General features: G+C 41.6%; 1 protein-coding gene across 2 annotated transcripts in view; it reads left to right on the forward strand.

The window, feature by feature from the left end:
• The window catches only part of MDFIC2 (MyoD family inhibitor domain containing 2), a 654512-nt gene extending 638128 nt beyond the window's left edge, over positions 1-16384 (forward strand). For both annotated transcript variants that reach the window (XM_085627605.1, XM_085627603.1), the window contains exon 4: positions 16125-16384. In XM_085627605.1, coding sequence (XP_085483731.1) covers positions 16125-16384 — 260 coding nt within the window. The remainder of the gene's footprint in view (positions 1-16124) is intronic.
• The last annotated feature ends 9862 nt before the right edge of the window (positions 16385-26246 follow it).

Genomic DNA, 26246 nt, shown 5'->3' on the forward strand with positions numbered 1-26246 from the left:
TTCAGGCACGTTATAGTTAGGAATTAGCATTTAAAAAACCTTAGAAATTCACTGAAGAAACCATAGGTTTCAGGGGCGTTATAGTTAGCTGGACTTTTCACTCATACAAAACCATTGAAATTCCCCCGTTATAGTTAGTTCAGCTAACTATAACGCGCGCGCCCGCAATGCACTGCTGATGACGTCACATATTACATCACTCAAGACATGGTCAGTGACATCACTCATGACATCACTGATGACATCTCAAATGACATCAAATGACATATGGTTTTTTCAGTGAATATATATATATATATATATATATATATATATATATATATATATATTCACTGAAAAAACCATAGGTTTCAGGGGTGTTATAGTTAGCTGGACTTTTCACTTGTACAAAACCATTGAAATTCCCCCGTTATAGTTAGTTCAGCTAACTATAACTCGCGCGCCCGCAATGCACTGCTGATGACGTCACATATTACATCACTCATGATATGGTCAGTGACATCACTCATGACATCACTGATGACATCTCAAATGACATCACTGATGACATCATCCAGTGAATGTGTGTTTTTCTGATATATGTATATCTCAAGGTCGATGGAAGAATAAATGGGTATATAAGTGTCTAAATGGATGATTTGTTTTTGAAAAATTGATTGTGTAACTGACTGATTAAGTGTATCATAGTGAATACATGGCTTAGTGAGTAATGTTTAAATATGTAAATATCTGTATCAGTCTCTCACTTTGTGTATAAGTGGCTGCATGGGTTGGTGAGTAGCTACATGGGTGTCTATATAGGTTATTAGTTGGTTTTTTGAGTATCAGTCTGAGTGTCTGCATGGTTCGGTGGGGAGTATTACGTAGTGCATAGGTGCATGAATGAGTGACTCACTCTTTGTATGTGTTGAAGACAGCATGTGTGCAGGACTGTACGGGTGGGTGAGTGTGTGTATGGGTGTGTTAGTGAGTGAATGACTGTCTCAATAGTGTCTTTATGAGTAACTACATATGTTTTAAACTAGTATATGTGACTATTGGTGTATATAAGTGAGTATATGTGAGAGTGAGAGATTGAAAGAGTTCGTGTATGAATAAGTATGTGTTTCTATAAGTGATTGTTTAAAAGACTAAGTATGTGTAAGTTTCCGTAGAAGTAAGTGTGGTGGTGTGTGTATAACTGTATATGCAAATAAATGTATGTTTGATTCTTTATTAGCATGAGTGACTATGTGTGTGAGTAACTCTATGGATGAGTGGCATTGTGTAACAGGATGTATAGGTATATGAGTACATATGATGAGTGAATACATGTATGAGTGACTGTATAGGACTGTTGGTGAATGAGTGGATGTGTATGTGGATCTTAGAATTTCTGAAGAGGTTGTTGTAACTGGTATTGGTATGTCCATTGTTTTCAAAAGTTTAGTCTCTATTTTTGAATGTGTGTATCAAAGGTTATATTAGGGTGAGAGGAGGTCTGCCACTCTATCACAAGGATGATGTCATCAGTGATGTCATCAGTGATGTCATTTGAGATGTCATCAGTGATGTCATGAGTGATGTCACTGACCATGTCATGAGTGATGTAATATGCGACGTCATCAGCAGTGCATTGCGGGCGCGCGAGTTATAGTTAGCTGAACTAACTATAACGGGGGAATTTCAATGGTTTTGTACAAGTGAAAAGTCCAGCTAACTATAACACCACTGAAACCTATGGTTTTTTCAGTGAATTTCTGAGGTTTTTTAAATGCTAATTCCTAACTATAACGTGCCTGAAACCTATGTTTTTTTCTGTGAATTTCAAAGGTTTTTTAAATGCTAATTTCTAACTATGCCTACAGAGATAGGACATGTGAAGAAAGAAGAAAAAATGCACAGAAAGAAAAAAAAGAAGTGCAGAAAGAAGCAACAGAAGTCCTCAAAGATGAAGAAAAGTGCAGGAAGAAGGATAATGTGCAGAAAGAACAAAAAGAAGAGCAGAAAGAAGCCTTGTTGCAAAATCATCCTGTACCCTCAACTTTTTCAGACGGATACTGGTGGTAACTGAGTCTGACTAACCAGTCCAAGAGCCAGTGCTATGTTAAAAGACACTTAGAATACAGTGAAAACACCTACATACACTAGGGAACATTATGCGTTCGGGTCCCCCTGTGATTAGCATGACCTCCTCTGTAAGCCCCTAGTATATAATAGGGCGGGGGGATTAAAACTACCTCTTAAAACAGGCCACAGGGCGTTTTTGCACACGTTAACTCAGGCCCCGTCCCCTCCCTTCACCACTGTGTGAACAGGCTCTGTGTCCGTTTATAGTTGGGAGATTAAGTTCATTTGAATCCTGAGGGTCCCTAGGGTCCAACTAGCCCACTAGGTACCTCCAGTAAGTGCCAGAGAGCTGCGTTGCAGAGAGGTGTAAAAAGTGGCACGGCCTGGACCACCTCTCTGCAATGCAGCTCATTGGCGCTTACTGGAAGCACTTGGTGGGCTAGTTAGCCCCCAGGGGCCCTCAGTATTGAAGGAAAATTATATCCCCAATTTAAAACGTGCCATAGTGCGTGTTTGCACACGTCACCTCAGGCCCCGTCCCCTCCCTTCACCACTGTGTAAACGCGCCCTGTGGCTGTTCTAAGTTGAGAGATTAAGTCCCCTTGAATCCTAAGGGTCCCTAGGGTCAAACTAGACCACTAGGTACCTCCAGTAAGCACCACAGAGCTGCGTTGCAGAGGTGTAAAAAGGGGCTTGGCCTCAGAACACCTGTCTGCAGCGCAGCTCCCTGGTGCATACTGGAGATGCCTGTTGGGCTAGTTGGCCCTCAGGGACCCTCAGTATTGAAGAGGAATTAATTCCCCAACTTACAATTCGCCAGGGGGTGCGTTTGCAGAGTGCTGCAAGGAGGGGGCGTGGCCTCCGGCACGATGCCAGTCTTTTATTTATTTTAATTTTTTAAGAAGGGGGGCTGTGTGGTTCCCCTTCTTATTCTAATTTATTGGCCCTGATGACCCCATCCCCCAGGGCCTGTCTCCTAATTATATTTTTTTGACCCCAATCCCCAGGGCCGGCCACTGTTTTTTATTATTTTAAAAAAATATATATTTATAGACACACCTAGGACATGCTGGACAAACCGTACGTACCTATCACCATGACGATTTGCGTGATATTCATTAAAAGGCGACTATGAATACAATGAATCCACGTGGAATGTATTTACACCACTAGTGAAGCTCTGACATGTCTGATGCCCTACCGTGCCTAATCCCGGTAGACACCCTTGTCGTTTATTTATACAAACATGGGTAGCTATTGATGGGCACATTTAATACACATGCACACCAAGCCATTCAAAGGGGATTCGACAACAATTCGACCAAAACTATGCAAGAAACCCCCCTCACGGTTAATAAAACACACATCCACTGCCGGATGTGTAATACTTTTTATTTTACTCTCTGGAAAGGGGACGAACATCACTTGAGAGTCACAGCGCGCTCCTGGCAGAGCCCAATGCTGTGTTACACCCACCATTGCCTGCTGAGTGCCACACACCTCTGTGTTGTATTCCACTAGCTAGTGCATATGCTATGACACTCTCTAGCCCATGTGCACTGTAACACCACCCCATGAATATGTCATGCCACACTTGTCTTCGCACGGGTTATATTGCCCCATCTAACGTGCCTTCCTCGATGCCTATGTTATAACGCACAGTGCTATGCCATACATATTACAATCTGGGATCCATATCTTTGTCACAGTGCATATGCAACGTTACACTCCCCAGCACATATTTTATATTACAACTTTAGAGACTAGTTAGGTTACACAACACTGCCCTGTGCATATTACACTTCAAGGCGCATATCGCATAGCACGCGCTAGTGCCTGTGCTATCTCGCGCTCTCCAATGAATCTGTCATTGCGCACAATGTATTGCATATTATATTTCACGCCCGGTTCATCTTATATCACACTTTTTGGTGCATAGTTTATACCATACACTATATCTAGTTTTCATTTTCAATCGTGCTCTCAGGACTATGTTCTATATAACACTGTGTTCACCTACCCTTTTCACGGGCATTACATTTTGCGATAGGGGGTGGAGGGTCAGGGGGTGTTTCTGCCAAGTGAGCCCGGAGTCACAGTCACAAACGTCCTCTTCTTCTTGAATAAAAGTGAGATTATGCTGCATACTTGTTCATATTTTAAGTAGTTTGCACAGACACACGTTTTAAAAACAATAAAGTTCCTAATACCCGCCTTCTCTGAACAGTTAGCTTGCTGCCCCATCCCCCTCCTCCCTATCCTCTGTTGTGTGAATCCATGGACTAGCCTCCTCCCTCCTGCCATGCATGGTCTGATATGCTGCCACTGCCCTCAATTTAGTATGATGTACCAGTCCACTCCTCCTGCCCTCCATTGCCCAATTCTATACCCCATCATTGACCTCCTGCTTAAACTCTGTGCTTAGCTTGCTGCCCCTATTCTCCTTCCCCCTGCCCTCCAATGTCTTTGTATATGCCCCTGCTCCATCCTTTTTGCCCACCATGTTCCATGGACCTGCCACTCCTATCTACTCTGAGTGTTCTGTTGAGCTGCCACTCCCCTCCCACCTGCCTAGCATTGTCAGATGACTGTAACCTGTCCCTGCCACCTCCACCCTGTCTGTCCACATGCCATGCCCCTATCCTCTTCCTCCTGTCCTACATGGTCCATTGTACTGCCACACCCTTCTGCCCTCCCTGGTCTGTTGTGCTGCAACTGCTCCTCCTGCCTGCCCCGTGCGGTCTGTTGTGAGGCCCCTTCCCCTGAACTTTCTTGTCTGTGCACAGGTTCTGACCCTCCCTTCTATCCTCCATCGTCCTTTGTGCATGCCCCTGCACCCTCCTTCTTGCCCATCATAGCCATTGTGCTACCACTAACCCTCCCACTTGCCATGCATGGTCTTCTGTGCTGCCATGGCCCCTCCCACCTTCCCTGTGTGGTCAGTTAGCTGCCCTTGAACCCCTCCCACCTTCCCTCCATGGTCTGTGTGTATGCCATCACAGTCTCACTGTTGCTCTTCATGGTGTGTCTTGCTTCTAGTGCCCATCCTGCCTGACCTCCATGGCTATCTTGCTGCTCCTGCCCTGCCCCCTTGCCCCCAGCCCTCTGTTTACATGTGCAGACCCCTACTCCCTCCCTCCTGGCTTGTCTGTTCCATTGTAATGCCCCTGATCCATCCCTCCTGCCCTTTATGGTCTGTTATGCTGCAGCTTTCTCTCCTGTCTGTCCATTATGGTCCTGCCTCTTGCCCCTCTTTTCTCTGTTGTCCATGTGCATGGTCCTGTCCCCTCCCTCTTGCTTTCTATGGATTGTTGTGCTGCACTCCCGTCCCGCATGCCCTGTGTGGTGTATTGTGCTGCTGCAAACCCTGATGCCTGCTCTGCAGGGTCAGTTTGGTGCACCTCTCCATGTCCCGCCTGTCCTCTGTTATCCAAGTCCATGTCCCTACCCCATTTCCTTCCATGATCCAATGTACCATACTTGCGAACATTTTGAACTTGGTAAGAGGGAGATTTTGAAAAAAACTGGGGTATTGATTTTCCCCTTTGAGTTACATTGAAAAAGAGGAGATTGTAGACAGGAGACAGATAAAATAAAGCCCATTTGAGCTTAAAAACATTGGACGTTTCCTGGCTGAATCGGGTCTGTTGGCATGTATGGTTGTACTACCATTGCCTTTCCTTCTGCCCACAATGGTCTATTACATTGCCACAGCCTCTCTTGCAAGTCCTGTATTGTTGGTTTGTTGCCCCTGCCCCCCTTTCCACTGCCCTCCATATTCTGGTGTGCTGCCACGGCCCTTCCTGCCTGCTCAGTGTGGTTAAATTGTTGCCTTTGCACCCTCCTACCTGCCTTCAATTTTCAGAGTCCGTGCCCCTGGCCTCTGCCTCTCAACAGTATCCTGATGAACAACTAGATTGCTAACATTCTATATTTATTACAAAAGTGTGGAACGCCTGACGTCATCTTGATGCAATCAAAACTGTAATACCTAGAGCATTTCCTTTAGAAATTACATATATGAGAGGGTCTTATTGGCATCAAAATTATGGTTAGTGCTCTAAAAGACTAAAATAAGGACATATTTTCTGAGTTTTCAAATAGCGAGAAAGCACTTTTAAATTATTTGTTACCTTTATGTTTTTTTATCCAGTTGACCACTTGATTAAATGTTGCACTTAGGGGAGAGGATGTGGTGTTACTTCCAGAACTGCAGACTTTGCAACTGGGGAACCAGGTTGGAGTTTCTGCTTCAGCTCGACATTCTGTGATTCTGGTCAAATCACTTAGTCTCCCCATGTCTACAACCAAAATGAATTTGTTCTTGTGTGATGTAACCAATGCTCATGTAAAGCACTCCAATACCTGACAAGTCTGCACTATATAACACTGCAAAAACACAAAATAATAAGTGTTTTGCACACTTCTGTCATTGGGCTATATTTGGGCTACATCTGGGTGATTTTGGGCTACATTTGGGCTCTTTTGTCTCCGGTGGCCATCTTGGGAGATTTATTTGTTATGAAGTTTCCTAATTTCCTCATGTACTGCAGTCTCCTCAGTAGGAAATGCTTTCATTTTTTTACTTTGATTCCATCATGAAGGTATTCAGATATGTCACACATTTGCCATAAATTCTGAATATTAGCACTCTAGTTGCTCATTAGATCACTGTAGTAAAACTACTGTTCACCATGGAAGGCTGCTCCTGGTATTAAAAGTGCATGTTTCAGTCTGCATGTCAGAATTTTTTAATGAAATAGAAGAGGATTTGAGAAGTCACTCAAAATGTGCCCTCATTTTCTTTCTTCAGCATTAATCATAATTTCTATGGCAAAATGAACCCCCTCATTGTGTTCCTTTTTAAATTAAATGTTTTAAGTGTTACCAGTTTATTCCAATCAAGATGGCTTCAGGTGTGCCATACTTTTGTCATAATGAAGACAGTAAGCGCTCTAGTTGTTTTTAAGAACACTCTGGGACATTCTGTCATTGGGCTATACTTGGGCTACATCTGGGTGATATTTGGGCTACATTTGGGCTCTTTTGTCTCTGGTGGCCATCTTGGCAGACTTATTTGTTATGAAGTTTCCTAATTTCCTCATTTACTGCAGTCTCCTCAGTAGGAAATACTTTCAGTTTTTTACTTTGATTCCAAAGGCATTCAGATGTGTCACACATTTGCCATAAATTCAGAATGTTAGCACTCTTTTTGCTCATTAGATCACTGTAGTAAAGCTACTGCTCACCAGGGGAAACTGCTGCTGGTATTGAAATTGCATGTTTCAGTCTGCATGTCAGAATTTTTTAATGAAATAGAAGAGGATTTGAGAAGTCACTCAAAATGTGCCCTAATTTTTCTTTCTGCAGCACTAATCATACTTTTTATGGAAAAATGAACCCCCTCATTTTGTTCCTTTTTAAATTAAATGTTTTAAGAGTTACCACTTTAATCCAAGCAAGATGGCTTCAGGTGTGCCATACGTTTATCATAAGTAGGACTGTTAGCGCTCTAGTTGTTCTTTGGAACACTCTGGGAAGCTGCAGTAGAACACAAAGGAATCAACTGACAGTCTCTGCCCTTGTTGGATGTACATGTTTTACTGAGAATGTCAGACTTCATTCTCACATGACTGAGAAAGATAATGTGAATTTACAGAAAATAAGCTCTCAGTTTAGCTTATAGATCACCTTCCAAACCTCTGTGGGAAAAGCATGAGAAAATATTTAGCTCTCAATCATGATATCCCAGCAGAAGGCTTTTTCACATGGTGAAATCACCTTAGAACATACCACAATTCCTAAAATGAGTATGGTACCATCAACAAATGATTTATAATGTAACTAAAGTCTTAAAACCTTCTATTAACTGCAATGCTTTTTAATGAGGTGCTATCATGTATATTGGTCCCAAGATGGCTGCCAACACTTCTTGGATGAAGTGCTGACAGCCAATCAGATCTCAGGATGAGATGTGTGGTTAGGCTCCGCCCATATATATATATGATTTTACTTTTGATTTTCTCAGGAACTACTGAACAGATTGACACCCGACCTGCAAAAGGCACATCCCTGACCTGAGGACTACCTCTCTTCCAAATGTCAAGTAATTCTGTTCAGCCGTTCGGGCTGTACCTTGGACTAAAGGTCCCTATGGAAAATTGCATGGGGAAAACGCGTTTTGGGACCCCCCTTTTTTCTCAGCCCCCGCTTGACGAATCCCCCCGAGACTTTCAGGGTAGGAGCGGAGCGGAGCGCCTCACCTATTTTGAAAATTTTGCGAGGATTCGTCAACCGGCGCCAAAGTTATTCCAAATAGAATGTTGCGGATTTCCTATGGAAACACGGTCCTAACTATAACTATCTTCTGGCGACCGCCAGTAGATAATATATATATATATATGTATGTAAGTGGTATTTAACTATGCAAATCCAGCCCAAAAACTAGAAGCGCTCTATACAGGATCAAAGACAAAGAAGCAGCTAATAAATTATTTGAGTTGTTGCAGTGTTCCGAGAACAGAAGTACTCTGTTATTGCACTGTGAATTAGAGGGCCTAATTACTTGTTTTTAAACTATTTTGCACTTCTGCATCTCCAGTCCGATGAATTCCTGGCTGTGAGGGCAACCTATGGTGGTGTACTTCTGAGCCAGATAGGCAATAGTGTTCTTTGTGATAGCTTCAGGTGAGTGCACCTTATTTTGAAGATGGTGTGAGTCAGCAAAGAGAACCAGTGGAAGTGATGTTGTCATATATCGGTAAGCCCTTAATAAGGCATGCTAGGGAATGCAGGAGGCCCTGGGGAGTGTAACATAAATTTAGTAGGTTGAGGAGCTGGATATTGACACTATTTAAATGTAAAAATAAGAGGATTTGAACAGCAGTTCTACAGTTGATTTGAAGAAAGAACTGTTTTGTTTTCCTTAATAGAAAGAGCCGATGTCAGGCTGCCATGGATTTAATTGGCAATGTGTACATTGAGGGTGAGGTTGGAGTCTGAGTCGAATCTGATTGACTTGGAGCTGGGTGTTACATGAGAGTTCAAGCTCATAGTGGTTTATGTCATTGAGTTATGTTTGGACTAGTTGTGACTTTCTCTGGTGCTACCTTTTACTCACCTGTACAGCAGTAGCTATGCTGTAGGACTCTAAACTTGCCTTCCTATTCAAAACCTGGAGATATCATGACTTCGTGTTTTCCTCAGCAGTATTTTTTATTACTTGCAAACTTTCATTTCTTTCACATTACACAAACAACACAGGTTAAATACAACGTGGAATGTTCGACCAAACCCAATGTAAGAACAAAGCTCACACTGAACACATGACTGGATATGACTCTCAAAACAAATTGTGATGTTAAGTTAATATACACATAATGCACTTGCTATTTGTCTGCTGATCTAACTCTTCTTCCGTAGCATGAATAGTTGGCCAGGCTGCTCGCGGCACTATCCTGTGCAGTGATGTCACACGTGGGTGCTGAAAATGTGGCTGGGAAGTTCGCAGGCCTTTATACAGACCCATTGATGAAGGTCCTCCCAAAGCTTGGGCAGATCTTCCCCCACCATGAGTGGACAGCCACTGCACTGTAGTGTGTGACAATGTCTCTCCTAACATGGGCCGATGCTGCATTGCTCAGAGTTCTAAGGATTGCCATAAAGCTGAGAGTACCTTTGGAGGACCCCATTGCAAATCATTTCTAGTTCTTCATTGGTGAAGGCAAGGCCCTCTCATTTTGTCCCTCAGAAAAGTTAGCGTTTTTGATCAAGAATGAAGCTGTAGGATGAAGGATGATGGTGTTATGGTGGTGAGAGGATGGTGGTTGAGAATGACCACACAGTGGCTGTCTCCCTCTTCCATTCTGTAATAACTTCCTGTTAATATGTATGTTTGTAGAATGAATAATCTATAGCACATACCTAGCAAAAAGACAGCAGAGTGCTGTACATGATCAAAGCCAACCTTGAAGTCCTTGAGTAATTCGAGAGGAAGCTGAGTTGTGCACAGTTAGTGCATTGAGATTCAGTCTTCTTGAAAGAGGTGTCTTCAGCCTCTTTCCTAAATTGGAGCAGGGTTGGGTAGGTACTGATGGATATGGGAATGATATTTCATATCCTGGATGCATAGATAAAAAGGCTTGTTGTCCTAATATTTATTTTTTCACACATTCTGATTACCAGTCTGAAGGTGTACTGTCCGTGGGTTTCCCAAGAACAAGCAGAGATGGTGAGCTCGTCTTCAAGAGAAGGAGGGGGGCTGTGTGCAATTGCTTTGTAAATGATGCAGCTAGTTTTGAAGATGATGCGGGCTGGCCCTGGATGAGACATCCTGCGACATGTAAGATGCACTTAAGCGGTGCCAATCTAGAATCTAGTAGAGCAGTAACACTATCCAGATGAAAGACTACGAGGGCTTGAACAGCAGCTCTGAACTTGGTTTCTTAAAGAAATGGTTTGACTTTCTTTACAGAGAAAGATGGTACCAGACCCACATTTTTTGTTTTGTGTTTTTGCCATTGTGTTCTTTGAGGGAGAGATTGGGGTTCAGGGTGCATCCAAGTGATTTGGCATTCAGGGGGTTTGGAGTTTGAAGTCCTCAAGAATAATGTCATTGGCCTTATAAAAGAGTTTGTCCTGACTCGGTTTCAGTACCTTGATTTTCGAGCACAAACTAGCATCAAAGCACTATACATTGGGTAAACCTAAGTGGCGCTTTGTTGGGAGGAGAGGACATAGGAAGGAGGTAGGGAGGTAGGGTAGTAAAAATGGTGAAAAGCAGGCCTATCTAAGGTAGTATTCCTTAAAGAGGTGAGTTCTCATTTTCTTCTTGAATTATACGCATGTTCGTGCTTTTCTGATTGCGGAGGGGAAGTTGTTTCAAATCTATCCCATTTTTGTTACTAAAAAGACCTTCAAAGAGCAATCAATATGTGGTTTAACTGCCATTTGTGAGCCGTAATGGGGAGTAGTAAAGCTGATCTGTTTATGTTGACCATAGGATTGCGAATTCAATGATACACACAATTTGCAGTTGTAGAGAAGAAGACCCTGTTGAAATAGGGTGTGTAAATGCATTAGGATCAAAATAGGAGATCCCCTGGGCATTCTGCATGTCTCTGGACCCCTGAAATTTCGTCAAGAAGAAGAGCATTTTGACTAATCTGTGCTCCATCAACATAATTGTCATCATCCCCAGGCAACGGGGATGTGGAAGAAATAACATTTGGTGGAGAAAAAAAAGAAAGACAGACCCTCCTTCTTTTAACAGGAGATACTGCAGTATCAAAAAAATATTTTTCCTCTAACTCAAAGGAGTGACTGTGTCCCTGAAATAATTTAATATGTATAGGCTTGAAGCAGGAAACAACAATTCATCAGAAAGTTTCTTCTTTGAAGATGGTCTACCACTAGCTTGCTCAATTGAGGGTGAAATATAGTGTTGCTAATGAGTCCCTCAGGGCTCATCACTTAGCCCTACCCTTTTTAACTTGTATGTAGCCTTTCTGATACGTTCATGCGGCTTTAAAGCCCTTTCATTTGCCAATGTTAACCAGATCATTGTATGCATCTCTGATGACGTCCTTTGTAGCAAAAAAGTTTAGTCACTGCATGACCAGGATAAAGACCTGGATGAACGAAAATGTTCTAAAACTTAATATGGACAAAACTGAGGTGTTGATATTTGGGGCACAATAATCTATCTGGACCAATACCTGGTAGCAAGAATAATGTGGTTCTCTTCCTACCTCTGTGAAAGTCACAATAAATCTTGATGTCGTTTTTGATACATCTCTTAATTTTGAGTCCCAAGTAAATTGTACTTCGAGTACCTACTTTTACATTGTTTTGAATCTGAGAAAAATCTTTCCTTTTATCTACCTTTGGGCGGAGTATGCAGAGTGACACTCTGCGGAGTTAAAAAAAAAGCTCAGTGGAACTCTTCTCAGACCCAGTCCCACCAATTTATTTTTAAAAAAAGGGTTAAAAATAAATCACCTACCTTCTCTCTGAAATCTACGGGCGGCCCTCCTCCTCGCCGTGGTGTCTCCTCCTTGCTGCCATCCTCCTCCTCACGTTGCCAGTCATAACCCCCTATATTTTATGTCTTGCGTAGACTGCGCATCCACAGTTCACGCAAGATATAAAATGTAAGGTGTTGTGATAGGCAACGCAAGGAGGAGAACGGCAGCAAGGAGGAGACATCATGGCGAGGAGGATGGCTGCCCACAAACGCCAGAGAGAAGGTAAGTGGATTTTTTTACCCTTTTTTGGGGGCCTTGGCACAGGGGCTGAAGGGTGTACTCAGCTCCGCCACGGAGTCCGAGTTTTCCCTTAACTTTGCGTTCCCAGCAGAGCGCGGAGTTGGTAATACTCTGAAAACTCAGCTGGTGGAGCGGAGTACACCGCCCGGGTCTACTTTTATCCTGGCAGAAATGCATCATTCGGTGGTCATTGCCTTGATCTTCCACCAACTTGACTACTGCAATGTCCTTTACCTGAACACTAACGCATCCTTCTTGAATAAACTATAAGTGGTACAGAATGCGACTGTGTGCCTCATTCTCAACATTCCTAAAAGGATATCCCTCACAGAAGTCATTCACACACTTCACTGGTCTCCTATTAGGAAGCACATCTCCTTTAAGGCTGCTTGTCAAACCTCAAAATAGCCAGCTCGCCAGGGACTCCATGTCCCAGATTGGTTAGGGCCCCAGGAGGTGGCCCGTTGCACTATCGCTGCACCTGACTTCTATTTAGTGCTATCATTGATGCCACACAGCGGGACACATGCAGGCTGTAATCGGGCAAAGCCTGGAACATAGGCAGGCCTGTCCTGTGCCCGTCAGTACCAGTAAGAGCCAGGTCAGCCCCTCCCTTGGAACCATTGCTGGATGTTTATTGTCATCTGCACTTCTCCCCATGAATTTGATCCACCACTCAGATATTGCAATTATCTTCAGAATGCTTTGGAGCTAGCAGTTTCTCTACTTCAGAAAGGTATTATGAATCAGAAGTACCATTGATGATTACCTGCAAACAAGGGAAAAAGCTAATGGACGAATCATCGGAGGAGGACTTAATTCACCAGAGGGCCATGATCTGCTTTCCTACCAGGAAGCAGACGGACTGCTCCTGATTGGCCCTGAGAGCCCTTATTAAGGTTGTAAATTCACCTGTAGTATGAAACACATCATCGGAGGGGGACTGGACTGGTCCTGATTTGTCCCAACAGCTTTTTTTAGGGTGCAAACCCTCCCACAGCTTGGGCTGCATCATCTCATGTCAAGAATCAGGAAGCATTGTTTATTTAAGGTACTGTTGTCTTCTGCCTATTTGCTCACTGCCTGTATTGCCCCAACTGGTTTATAGCTTGGCCACCTATTGCTCACACACCATCTTGTTTAAATTACATTGGAAAAAAGGAAGACAACCAACAGTCCGTCAGGTGCTTTCATACAAGTGAATACCCGCAAGCAACTCAAGCATGCAGCTGCTAATTGTGCGACCAAGGACATTGATACTCTAATTCAAGGGGTGGGACGCATACTTAAATCAAAAGCTCCCCTTATATATTGCACACTCAAAGGGAGAAGGTGGCATGAATATTTTTAAAGAAATCAATGATACCTAAAGACTCTACTGATACGGTCTTTACAACACAAGGAGCTACTTATTCCCTCTGACTCACAAAACAATCGAATTACAACATAAAGTTGATCTCCACAAGTAATTTTAAATGTTGAGTGGTACAATAGATACAAGATTCTTCAACTTGACCATCCTTCTGGCATCTAAACCAGGTTCCCACTGCCACTCCTGTGCCCTGTTGTAATTCTACAGTTTTGGAAGAGGCAGTTAGCACCATTTAAGCCCAGAGGGTTGAGGTCAATGATCTAAAGAAAGTATTGCTAGGCGTAATGGCCACTCTTGCCAAAATATCTGGGGGGGAACTGTAGCTTCTTTTCATTGTCAATCAAGTGGGCCCTAATGACTAACACGATCGCATATTATTCTGATATCCAAAACATAGTCCCATGGAGACAATTTGAATGTCAGCAAAGAGTCTATGGAAAGCCTAATTTACGGGCCTCTTGTTTACCAACAAGAGTGATGGCCCTTCATCTTTGTTGGAGCATCCACCAAAGCATCTGCTAAAGGCTTTGATCTCTTTCAGGGGAACAGACACACATACTATTCGGATTCCTCATCCCTCACCTATGGCTGTCATGCTCCCAATGAACGTGGTCCCCAACTGTTTGTTGTCCTTTTAACCTCCCTGACATACCAGGGACATGAGTGCTTTGTGACTTGAGGCGGACTATACTGTTTTATGCAAAAAGTCCTTAAATAAACTCCTGGTTCTATCAAAAGTAGAGACTCTCTTGAAAACAAGAACCTGCATTGGATTAGAAATGTCAGACATTGTTATATAATTGGTTAGTCTGATATTGTATATGTAAGGCATTTTTCTTCACAGGAGTGTACTTGGGACATGTTTGAGTCAAAACTTGTTGTGCCAGAATTGGTGCAGGGTCTGATTTCCTTAAATCAGCGCACTCTTCCTCCCAAAGGCTCCAAAATTTGCTTTAAATTGACATTCCAGAAGATGGTAAGAATGTTGGAATAGATTCTTTTGGCAATTTTAGAGCAAGGAATGGCAAGGGCCGTCTATCCAGAGCTTAGCCAGCTCACCCTGATAAAAGTGGTTTGACTGTCGTGTACAGACTATCCAATGTTCCTGTTCCCGTAATGGCTGGCAAAAACCGTGAAGTTCTTGACCATGGTATACAGCTTGCTCACAAGGATAGGGTGGAAATTACCTGCCCTGATGGGGAAAGGACTGCGCTACTCCTATTGCATTTAGGAACTGTGATATGACTCTAAAACCTGCTACAGTTGCACTGGATTCTCACCCAAGTATAAATTCTTCCTCCCAGCATTGACAAATGACATTCATCTATTAAGTTGGAATACAGCTGGAATTAAAACTTAATTGGTCAATATAGATTGTGGTGGTTTTATAGATCAATTTCACATCTTTCAGGAGACCTGGGCATTAAATAAGGTCTATAGACAGGGTTTCACCACATTTAGCATTAAAACCATAGCCTCCAAAGCAGGTACACCTTCGATAGGTCTTAAGATATGAACTAAAACTTCATTTGTTTACTAGATTAAGGTAATTGCCACCGATTCTAAAGACCTTCTTCTTCTTAAATGGATTCCAGAGGTAGGGCTCCTGTATTTCTTCATCAACATTTAAAATAGAACGTCCCCTTTAATAAAATGTCCCAACCCATGGAATCCTCACTTTCGGGGCAGCATATAATGTGGTCATCGCAGGTGATTTTAATATTTCTTTTGATCCCTATCATCCAATGATAGCATTGACCCAAATAGAAGATGAATGTTTGTGAATGTTTGGGAATTCCCTCACACTATAACACTAGGAGGAATGCTAAGATGAGCTCAGCAGCCCTTCAGATGGTAGACCTAGTAGTAAGGTTAGGAGTCCTAACTTTAGGAATCCTAAACTGAGAAAAATCCTAATTTTAAGACTTTTGGTATTCACAGAAGGCATTTAGGAGTCCTAAAGTTAGGAGTCCTAACTTTACTACTCCTAAACTGAGAAAAATCCTAACTTTAAGACTTTCGTCATTCACAGAAGGCATTTAGGAGTCCTAAAGTTAGGACTCCGAACTTCTGTGAATACCGAAATGAGTAAGTGCCTTCTGTGAATACCAAAATGGTAGTAAGTTTAGGATTTTGTCTTAAGTTAGTTCTGTGAATCGGGCCCTATGTTGCCAGACCTTTACCAAAAAATTGATGATAAGTTTGTATATAATAATATGACTGACTTCATCCTTTTTTATATAATATAACAAATTATCCTTGAAGGAAGATGATGGCTGGGCGTTTTTTTCAGTCTTGCAACTTCCCATTTGTAAATCTTGCTGTTCTAAACAGGCCACATGCAACAAACAATTAATCAAATCAAGTAAGCATTTTTGTAACTGTTCCTCTTGTTATGCACTCTCTTTCTCATGATTGCTTCTTTTTTTTTTTTTTAGATGAATGTGCCTCCCTCATTCTGACCTGTTTATTCTGTCAATTTTGTGACTTCCTCTTCATGTTACCCAAGACATGTGCAACAATGGTGACCAACATGTGCTGTCCATCTCACATATCGTACCACAGCTCTGATGAAGATCTTCTTAGTAATGACTGTAACTGTTCATGTGATGTTGACTGTAGCATTTTTGATGCATGCCATGACACCAGCGAATGTCTGGAGCTCGCTTTGGAGATCTCTGAAATGTGTTACCATTAAAAGTAAACAATTATCTCTAAGTTGTCTGAGTTTCCATGTCATTTTTGGACTAAGGTATATGTAAATAGTTTGTATGATGTTTTAAATATGAAAGTATGTATGGTGTCAGCAAGATACAATGGTGCATGTAGCCTTTTAGGCCCTGATTATGAGTTTTTCGTAGAGCGGTGGTACAGTGCAGCAAAACGCCACACCACCACTCCGCCAAAGCTCGCAATGCCCGCCTAGCAGATTATGACTTTTTAGTAGTCTGGCATGCGGGCAGCATGGAGGTCCCCTTTTAAAGGCGGCGGTGCCATTACAGAAGGCACCGCAATGGAACCACACTACAAACTTCCTGCACAGCATGGACTTGAAAGTCCATGCCACGCAGGAACCTATTTGCATGCACACAGGGGTAGCACATGTTATGCCCTTCTGTGTGCAACAACACACATTTGAGGCACAGGGGGGGGCTGTATGGCCCCCTTTGTTTCCTCTCCACTAGGGTTTTTATAGAGGTGCAACTGCCATGAAAAACCCAGCTGAGAGGAAACTCGTAAAATGCGCAGAAGGAGCGTGGTGGTCCAGCCAAGCATGCTTCGCCCTCTGACTGGCAGTCCCAGAGTTGTAATCGGGCGGTTGGACCACCGGTGCGGCGGTGGCTGGATCCACCATTGCCAACCCACCACAAGTCTGCCAGTCCTCGGACTGCCAGACTGGTAATTGGGCCCCTAGTGTTTGTTGTCAGGCAAGCTGATTTCATTACGTTATGTTTATTAAATAGTATTTTTTTTAAAGCAATGTTGGAAGCAGTAATTCAAAACTAACCTTTTCAATAAATTTGCTTTCTGTTTACATAAACATCTCACACTATCTGTGATTCTTTTATTAATATAATTATGTGTCTCAAAAGATTCTTATATAGTTAAGCACCCTTAACATTTTCTCTGATTAGGGAATATATAGACATTTTAAGTAATACACAAATATTTAACTCTCATTTGACCACAACAAGAAAACTCCTGTGTAGTTTAGACAGCTCTAATATTTTAGTACTCCGCAGAAATTGTATATCATTTTTAAATTGTCCACTTTACAACTGTATGTTTTGTCTGAGAAAGGCAATAAGAAAGTCAGAAAATCTCACTGCAATTCAATGTCAAGCATATGGGTTTCAACAGAGAGTTATTTTTCTTACCGCTTGTATTTTGGTTGTTTAACATTAAGGTCCTCTTTATGAGTGGCCCTATAACTGATGTGATATTTCTTGCACCCGATAAAATGTGGCTCCACATAGTCATAATTTATCAGGTGCTCTAAATACCACCCAGTTATGAGGTTTTAGGGCATAACATGAACGTTTTGTTGCTTACTGCACCAACATCTGCATGTTCTGGTAAGTGCCAGGCACTTTTACCCCAATATAATCAACAGGTTTGACCTGATGATATTTATCATAAAATTCATAATTGTGATATGTGAGGTAACTCACTGGGTCACTTGTAATGAAGATTTTCATGTGTACATATTCATCTGTCTCTCCTTGTCCTGAACCTCCAGATTCTCTTAATAATCTTCCCAGTGATTTGGATGGGTGATTTAAGAAGTTGGCACATGTTGAATATATGGAGGAGCATAACCTTTGTTACATTTGTTTTTTTGTATGCTTAGGATAGCTAAAGGTAGCTGTGTTATGGCCTAATTCAAATGTTCACTGCCACTAAATGGTAACATTGGGCCCGATTCACAGAACTAATTGGAGATAAAATCCTAAACTCACTACTTTTGGTATTCACAGAATTCACTTACTACTTTTGGTTAAACGTACTACTTTTGGTTAAACTTACCACTTTTGGTATCCGCAGAAGGCATTTAGTAGTAGTAAACTAACTTTACTACTACTAAATGCCTTCTGTGAATACCAAAAGTAGTAAGTTTAACCAAAAGTAGTAAGTTTAACCAAAAGTAGTAAGTGCATTCTGCGAATATCAAACGTAGTAAGTGCCTTATGTGAATTCCAAAAGTAGTAAGTTTAGCATTTTCTCTCAGATTAGTTCTGTGAATCAGACCCATTGCCTCTTCTTCAAAGCCCTTTATCCGCACACTTCTCATCACAAGTTTTGACCTAATATTAGTACAAGCTTTGGGTTTAGCCGAAGGAAGCATAAATGTGACAGGTTGTTAATCATTTAACCATTGTAACTACTAAAGCAGGAATGTATCCCATCATTTGAGAAGCATAGAAGAGTGGTATCACCCCTGATCCATCGATCACACCTTGTAAGCATAAATTGTCCGTTGATGCTTTCATACCTGATTTAGACACTTTCCAAAAATCAAATCACCAAATATTTAATCTGAATTTCCTATTAATGTTATTTTAATTTAATAGTTGTTCAGTGATAGGGAAAATTAAAATCTTTCAGTGTAGTCATTGAGCTTTTTTTCACAAAGAGAAAATTATTCAGCTTGACAAGACTGCCTAAACATAAGGAAAATACAATAGCAACTTATCCTACACTAAACTCTTAATACATCTAAAGTTTTGATTGTCAGCATCAGACATTGAATTCTATATATCCATTCAATTTTCTAAACCAACATCTGTTATTATGTAGTAAAGTAATTGTATTTGTAGAGCTCAACATTCTTCCCAAGGGACATCAAGGCGCTAGGAAAAGGCAAACACCTGTATAGGAGGAGTTTAGTAACATGAGACATAAACCACTGGGTCTTGAACAGTAACCTGTGGACATCAAGACCTGAGGAAAACCACATTTTTTGCATCTTTCTGAACCTCATGTGTCATCAATGAAGTGAAGCTTGAGTTTGTTCCAGTGACTAGCCGCCAGATAGGAAAAGGAGTGACCCCGCTCTGACTCTTTTTATGCGTACGTTTTTAGTTAGAGCGTGATTGCATGACCTAAGGTCTCGCTGGGGATATTAAATTCTAGTTTATCCTGTAGAATTATAGGGACAAGTTTAAATAAAGCTCTATGATCATAGCATAGTAGTTCAAAGTTGGCTCTTTGTCTCATGGGCAACCAGTGAAGCTCATTCAGGCAGACTGAAGCCGAACTGTACAAACCAGTTTGGATGCTGCATTCTGAATGACTTGCAGACGAGAGAATAAGTATTCGGCCATGCCAACATAAAACATGGTCCCATAATCCAGATTACTGGTAGTAAGGCCTGGGTGATGGCTTTTCTCCAATTCAGAGGGATCCACATAAGAAATCGCCTTAGTCATTTTAGCATGTCAAAATATTTACCACAGAATACTCAGACTTGATCTTGCATGTTTAGCGCATTGTCGACCATGAATCCCAGGTTTTTTACATGTTTAGGCTCTGGAGCAATGCCTTATGGTTGTGGCCACCAGGCTGTATCCAATACTAGGTGTGCGCCACCAAAGAGCAGTTTCTCAGATTTCTTAGCAGGGGTTTGATATCTAACCTGCGGTTTCTGAGAGGCAGTTGCTCAAGGTACTTTTAGTGTCCTCATATTCTTCCTCAAAAGCTATCAACAACTGCGTATCGTCAGTGTAAGACCAGGTAGTAAAACACCATTTCCTACCGATCGAGGCAAAGGTGAAACGTAAGCATTAAAAAGAGCTGGGGTAAGGGAAGCTCTATGCACAACATAGCCCTTAATTGTTTTGGGGTTGGAGGAAAAAGAGCCCATTTGTACTGTTTGAATTCTGTTAAGCAAAAATGAGTTGAACCGACGAAGAGTTTTGGAGTGAGGCCCTTTTTCATGTAAGGTTCTCAACAAGAGATCATGTGATATGGTATCAAAGGCAGCAGACAAGTCCAAAAGGATTAGGGCGACAGCTTTATCCTGATCCATCAAATGTCTAATGTTGTCTAATACTAATAGCAAAGTAGCCTCAGTATTGTTAGAGGCCCTGAAGCCTGTCGGTAAGGGGTCCAGGAGGTCATTAGTCTCAAATAGTCAGCTGATTGCCTGTTAATCAATCTCTCCAAAACTTTGGACAGGTAAGGAAGTTGGGAGATTGGTCGATAGTTTGTTAAATTGGTGACATGCTAGCTTTTTTTCACCAGAGGGGATACAATTGCTTGTTTCCAGGACTCTGGGAACATGCCTGTATCTAGCGAGTGATTAAAACATTGAGTAAATAAAGGGCAAAGAACTGTTATTACTTGAGAAAAAATGGAATGTGGGCATGGGTCAAGCATGGTTCCCGATTTGACCTCTAACATTGCCTTAGCAACTTGTTCTTCTGAAAAAGGCACAAAATATCCTAAGTGGGATCGAGCACCAGGATGGGGTTCCAGGGTTTCCAAAGCAGTGTCCTCTAGAGTAGGCTGTTTTTTCAATGTAGAGTAGATTTGGGTTATTTTTTCAAAGAAAAAATTACTTACTTACTCGCAATTGTCTGCTGATGGGTTCAAGGTTTGTAACATTCCCGCTGGTCTACACAGTTCCTTCACTATTTTAAATACATCTTTTTTGAATTGCTGTTTGCTTCAATTCTTTTTTACTAGGTATGCCTTCTTAGCATGTTTAAGGGCTGTGTAATAATTCTTTAACTCAGTTATGTACGATAATTTATCATCCTCATCTTTGGTCGTTCTCCATTGATGTTCTAAAGATTTGCATTTTCTTTTTTGGAGTCTACGGTCAGGTAAATACCCCTTTTTCGGTGGGCGATTTCCTTGTGAGTTGTCTACTATTTTGGGAGCACATAGATCCAGTGTAAAAACTTTTGCTGAGTTTAAAGTGTCAACCATTGTCTGGACTGGGAGTGTCCTTAAGGTAGTTTGATCTCTTAAAGGAAAATTAGAAGCAAACAGTTCAGGGCTTATAAGATTCCAAGGTCTTTTTATTCCTATCAAGGGTGTACTCGAACTGATTTTATTGGCCAGCAGAGTGAAGGAAAGGTTAATTAGAGAATGGTCAGTCCAGATAAGGTGCTTGATTCCTGCGACATTTATAGACTCTATATTGGGAAAATAAGAGGTCATGTGTATGCCTCAACATGAGTGGATCTGTTAACCCATTGTTTCAGCAGTAGAATCTGGATATCACCTTTTAAATGTTTGCCCATAGTGTCGTCCCTGCCTTCGTAATGGATGTTAAAATCACCTATAACCAGGAAGTGATTATGTTTCAGACAAGTGGGAAACAGTTAAGCTAGTAGTTTGGCACTAACTTTGGGCTTATAGCAAGGGGATTTGTAAATAACTGTACCTCCAAACATTTTGTATTCCCCACAGGGAGAAAGGTAAAACAATCTTTAACGCCCTTTTCTGTCACATTTTAGTAATTTGTAACCAGAGGGAAGAGCAGAGGCGATATCAGGGGAATTGTTGGCATCTAACCAAGTTTCCATGATAAAAACTAATTCTGGGTTTTTTTCTGCTAGGAATTGGTCCAAATTACAACCAGTATTAGCGTCTAGCTGGCATTAGTCATGGTTACACTATCTTATCATATAATCTAAGATAAAGCATGTATGCATGATTGGAGATAGTGTTAAACTAAAAACCATATGTGGCATTGAGCCCCAACAGATAAATGTGTTTAGTTTTGACTTGATTACTTGGCCCTGGGGGAGTTTCAAACATTAAGGGATTACTAATTTCTCATTCAACTAACATGTCCAGAACCAAAAGAACTTTTTTTCAATATGTAATACATAATATTGTTCATAAAGCGAATACAAATAACATTTTTTTCAAGAAAATGTTCCCTTTTTATGGTCACCCCAATTTTTAGCTCAATGTTGTTGCTGGTTTTTAAATCCTGCACACTGGGTCACTGCTGTCAAGTGCCCAAAGAAAATGCTGTGACCCATAAAACATGTAGAAATTGTTATATTTAACTAGCCTACAAGGCCCTACCATATGGTGTAGAATCTGCACTAATGACATGGAAAGTTTGGAAAGTTAAACGTCATTTCTGGAATGCAGTGCTTATTTTGCCATCCACTAGTGTGACATGGAAAACATGGCTTCCGGACCTGTCATTGGAACTTGACTGCTATTACACCTGCAATTCAACGTGCCACAATACCCCTTTTGAGATGAGGAACACTTTCCTTTTAAATATTAACAAGTCACCCAATGTCAGCTTTGTAGCACACAAGGTAGGGTACATGGTATTTAAAATTAGGATTGTTGAAATTTAACGACACACTGTCCCTGCAGTGCTAAGATCCTAAAAGCAATGTTCACTATAGAAAGCGCTGGCTGTCCTATGAGAAAACTAGATATTAATTCTGTATCTCACGTTTGGGACAAGCTCGAAAATAAATTCATAATTTAATATTTTATTTTAATCCCATTTCAATGGTGAAGTTTGATTTTTCATAAACATTCACTCCCCCACTAACTGGTGCCAGGCAGAAATGCCTGGCGCCATACTCAGAACACTTCCTAGACCTTTGAAAGAACTAAAGCAGAACTGCACCTACTGTTTGAGGCTTAAGGAGACCTGAAGGACTGGATCTGCTCCCACTTGTACCCAGGACAAGGAAAGTGAACTCCAAGTGTCTGTTGGCTAACCTCCTTTGTGGCTACAGGGGAACTACAATCTTTAGGAGGCCTTTTTTCTAAAGTACCCAACTAACAGTAGCAACTGAACCCTGCTGTTGGCCTCAGCCTGAGCCCCTGAGAGTCTCTTCTTTCTTCCGCTGAGTTTCTCGGGACTTAAAATTGTACTTCCGTGGTTGTTTGGGCATCATAGGAAAGTTCCGAAACTTTTCCTTCAGAACTGCAGTGGGACAAACCGGACAAAGTATCTGACCTGTAGTTCCACAGAGCTGGATTGAATTTCAGCTTTTTCCTGCTCATAGATCCCTGCACCTCAGAAAAAAGGCCAGAGGCCTGGTTTAGATCTTGGCGGATCTGGTCCTACCGTCGCTTTTCCACCGGATTCTCCATCCAACTACTCGGCAATCTCCCTGTTCTTCTCCGCCAGATTTTTTGACCTGCGTCAATGGTGCCATAGGCAAAAGTGGCTGTCGGAGGGAGAACAGGCAGTATTTCCACAGGGCTAATCACAATGTGCCTGCCCACCAACATAACTGTAGGGGGTAAATCTCTACACCTGAGTTGGCAGTTTTGTAGGGATATAAGGCAGAAACTGACCCTTTTTTGTTTTTCCATTTTGTTTTCCATCATGGACCCAATCATCCAAGTATTGCCTTTGCAGCTGCTACTTGACCATGAAGCAAATCAACCCTCTTGTCACCAGAATCAAAGGGAGGCTTCTTTTTAAGTTGTTACTTTTTGAATTGTCTGTTTACATTAGCCCTGGAATCATGCATTTTCAAACCATTCTTTCATGCAATATTTTACTAATGTGTAATGCATGGGTGTGTAATGTGGCAATTTAGGAAATTAAAAAAAACACAACTGTATAATTTTATTTTATTTTTAAATTCGGTGCAAGCTGGCTTCATGATAATGAACACAAATATGTAAATCAATCAAAAAGTGTCCATACAGGTGTGTTTAATTTTGTTTTGTAAACTATCAAATATAAGCATATGCATTACGCATTATTGAAATAAATTAAAGAAATGTAATATAATTTAGAAATTCCAGTAGACTAGGCGAAACATATTTTTAAAAATAACTCTAAAATCAATGTTCGTTAATGCATATGAGTTTTTTATATCACTTATCAAGTTCAAATAAGCCCACTTGTATTAACAATTCTTTGTTTGGTTTAAGTGTCCATTATCATGATGTATCCTTGCACCAAAATTTAAATGTTCATCACATTCTTGTTTTACTATTAGGACTTTACAAATTAGACATTTAATTGTGTTTTTAATTTCCTGTCATACATGTAAGTAAAAATATGTAATTCACATTTTCATCATTAACATTTCTAGGAATCAATGAGTTGCAATTGAAAAATGTTAGGACAAGCTTTATCAAAGTAAATTATTTTTTTGACTAGCAAATGAGATATTTCTCTCATATATTATTCTTTGTTTTTAAACATAAAAGGGTAACCGAAAAGCCTTTCCATTTACAACAGGCTGTTGTACTGTTGCCCAAAACCTGCCTATACATACTGCCAAAGGGTAACCTCCTCAGGAAGGTGCTTCCATTGTGCACAGAGCAGTCACCTAAAGGATCTTTCTTGGGAGGGGTGGGTCTAGGTTTCACAGGGTTTAGAGACAGGTAAGAGGTGAATCCTGGAGGAGGAGTACAGGGAGAAGGGTGGGTTTGGGAGGTAGAGTGAGCTGGAGTGGGTGATATGCATGTGTCTTTATGTTTTGCAGTTGCATGTGGGTCTAGTTTTTGGCAGGTGTTTGGTGTTCAAGTGAGAGTGTGCATTTGGGTTTGGTGGGTGTTACTTTCAGTGTAGGTGTGCTTGTGTTTGAGAATGTTGTTTTGGATTGTGGAAATGTGGATTTTCCTGATCAGTTATGTCCCCTATCTTGGACCCCAACGGTTCTATATGCATGTTACAAGTACATGTATGTTCCCTCCGGTTCCAGTTTCTAAGACGCAAACATATGTGTGTCTACCGCCGACATGTTCTCTGTCAGATCCGCCATCAATGGGCTGGATATTCGATTCCTAAACCTGAAAGGCCACCGACTTTATATGGCTAAGTTACTCCATTTTTACAGTTCAGGCAAGTAGGCCCGATTCTGTCCTCAAAGCCTTTCCCTGCTCTCTGTCTTTTGACAACTTCAGCTTGAGCTCGCATCTGTATCCATGAACTTTGTCCTACTCCCTGTGCAGCTAACGGTGCCTGCCTCGGCCAGTTTTCGCCTGCCTGCCAAGAAGTTGTATTTCACCTTCGAATTATCTATTTTGCTCTTCAGCCGATGCATTCCTGTCTAGTGATTTAGGTAAACATTTCCCTTAGCTCACAAGCAAAGGACTCAGCCTTTCCGTCCTCCTGCAAGTGATTCATAGCCCTGCTGCCATGGAAAGTTTTCTGCCCCTCGCATCTCATATAGACACTTAGACGCCTGTACACGCACACACAGTTAGTATAGAATAGATTCTGTCCGAGAGTCCTTCCTTGTGGATAACATAGTTCTCCAAACATAGGATGGTAGATATGATTTGGGATTAGGTTGACTTGACCCCCAGACTTCTCGTCTCCACATGTAGAGCTAAATGTCAAGTCCCCTTCACCCCTAGTTGCACGTCTATCACACGTCATGCTGCTGCGCGCGCATCTATGCCAAGTATTATCTTATAGATCCACCTATGTCTGATAATCTTAACCAATCATGTTTCTTCTATTCCTTATTACGCCTAGTTTCGATTACGCACCTATTTTGTCACTTTTCTTATCAAATGTTACGCCTTCTACATTCGTTTCATTGTAATGCACTTATTATAAAAATACATGACTGTCAATAAAGTATTGTACTTCACTTCCTGAACCCTCGTGGTGACGGAACTTGAAGGCCGCGACTCGAGTCGGCCATTTTGAATGGAATAAAGCCCATTTAGAAAACCTCTTATACCACGGATTCTGCCTCTTGTTATTTTGAGCTATTTACTTTATTTTAAGATTCCGTATGAAATTCAGTCCGGTATTTTTATTTACCACATAATGGCGCCCGAATAGGGACACTTTCTCATCTCACGCGCCGGCGGTGCGTTGCAGGCCCGGTCTCCTGCCACAGCTGGACGGACCATAAACGCGTACCAGCAGGATTTCCTGTAAGCTCCCTCCGGTCAAGCGGGGGCGACTGAGGCTGCGATCAACCCAGACGAGGCGGTGAGAAGTGCGAAGTATCCCGACCAGAGCCTAGCTGAGAGAGCAAGATCCGAGGTATACTGAGGCCCACCAGGTTTTCCGAAATCCCGATGTCCAGAGGGTCCGCTGTCCGCAGTTATCGAGTCCTGTCCATTCTCTGAGGCCTTCCGTT

Source organism: Triturus cristatus, chromosome 9 (assembly GCF_964204655.1).
Source record: "Triturus cristatus chromosome 9, aTriCri1.1, whole genome shotgun sequence".
NCBI classification, from domain to species: domain Eukaryota; kingdom Metazoa; phylum Chordata; class Amphibia; order Caudata; family Salamandridae; genus Triturus; species Triturus cristatus.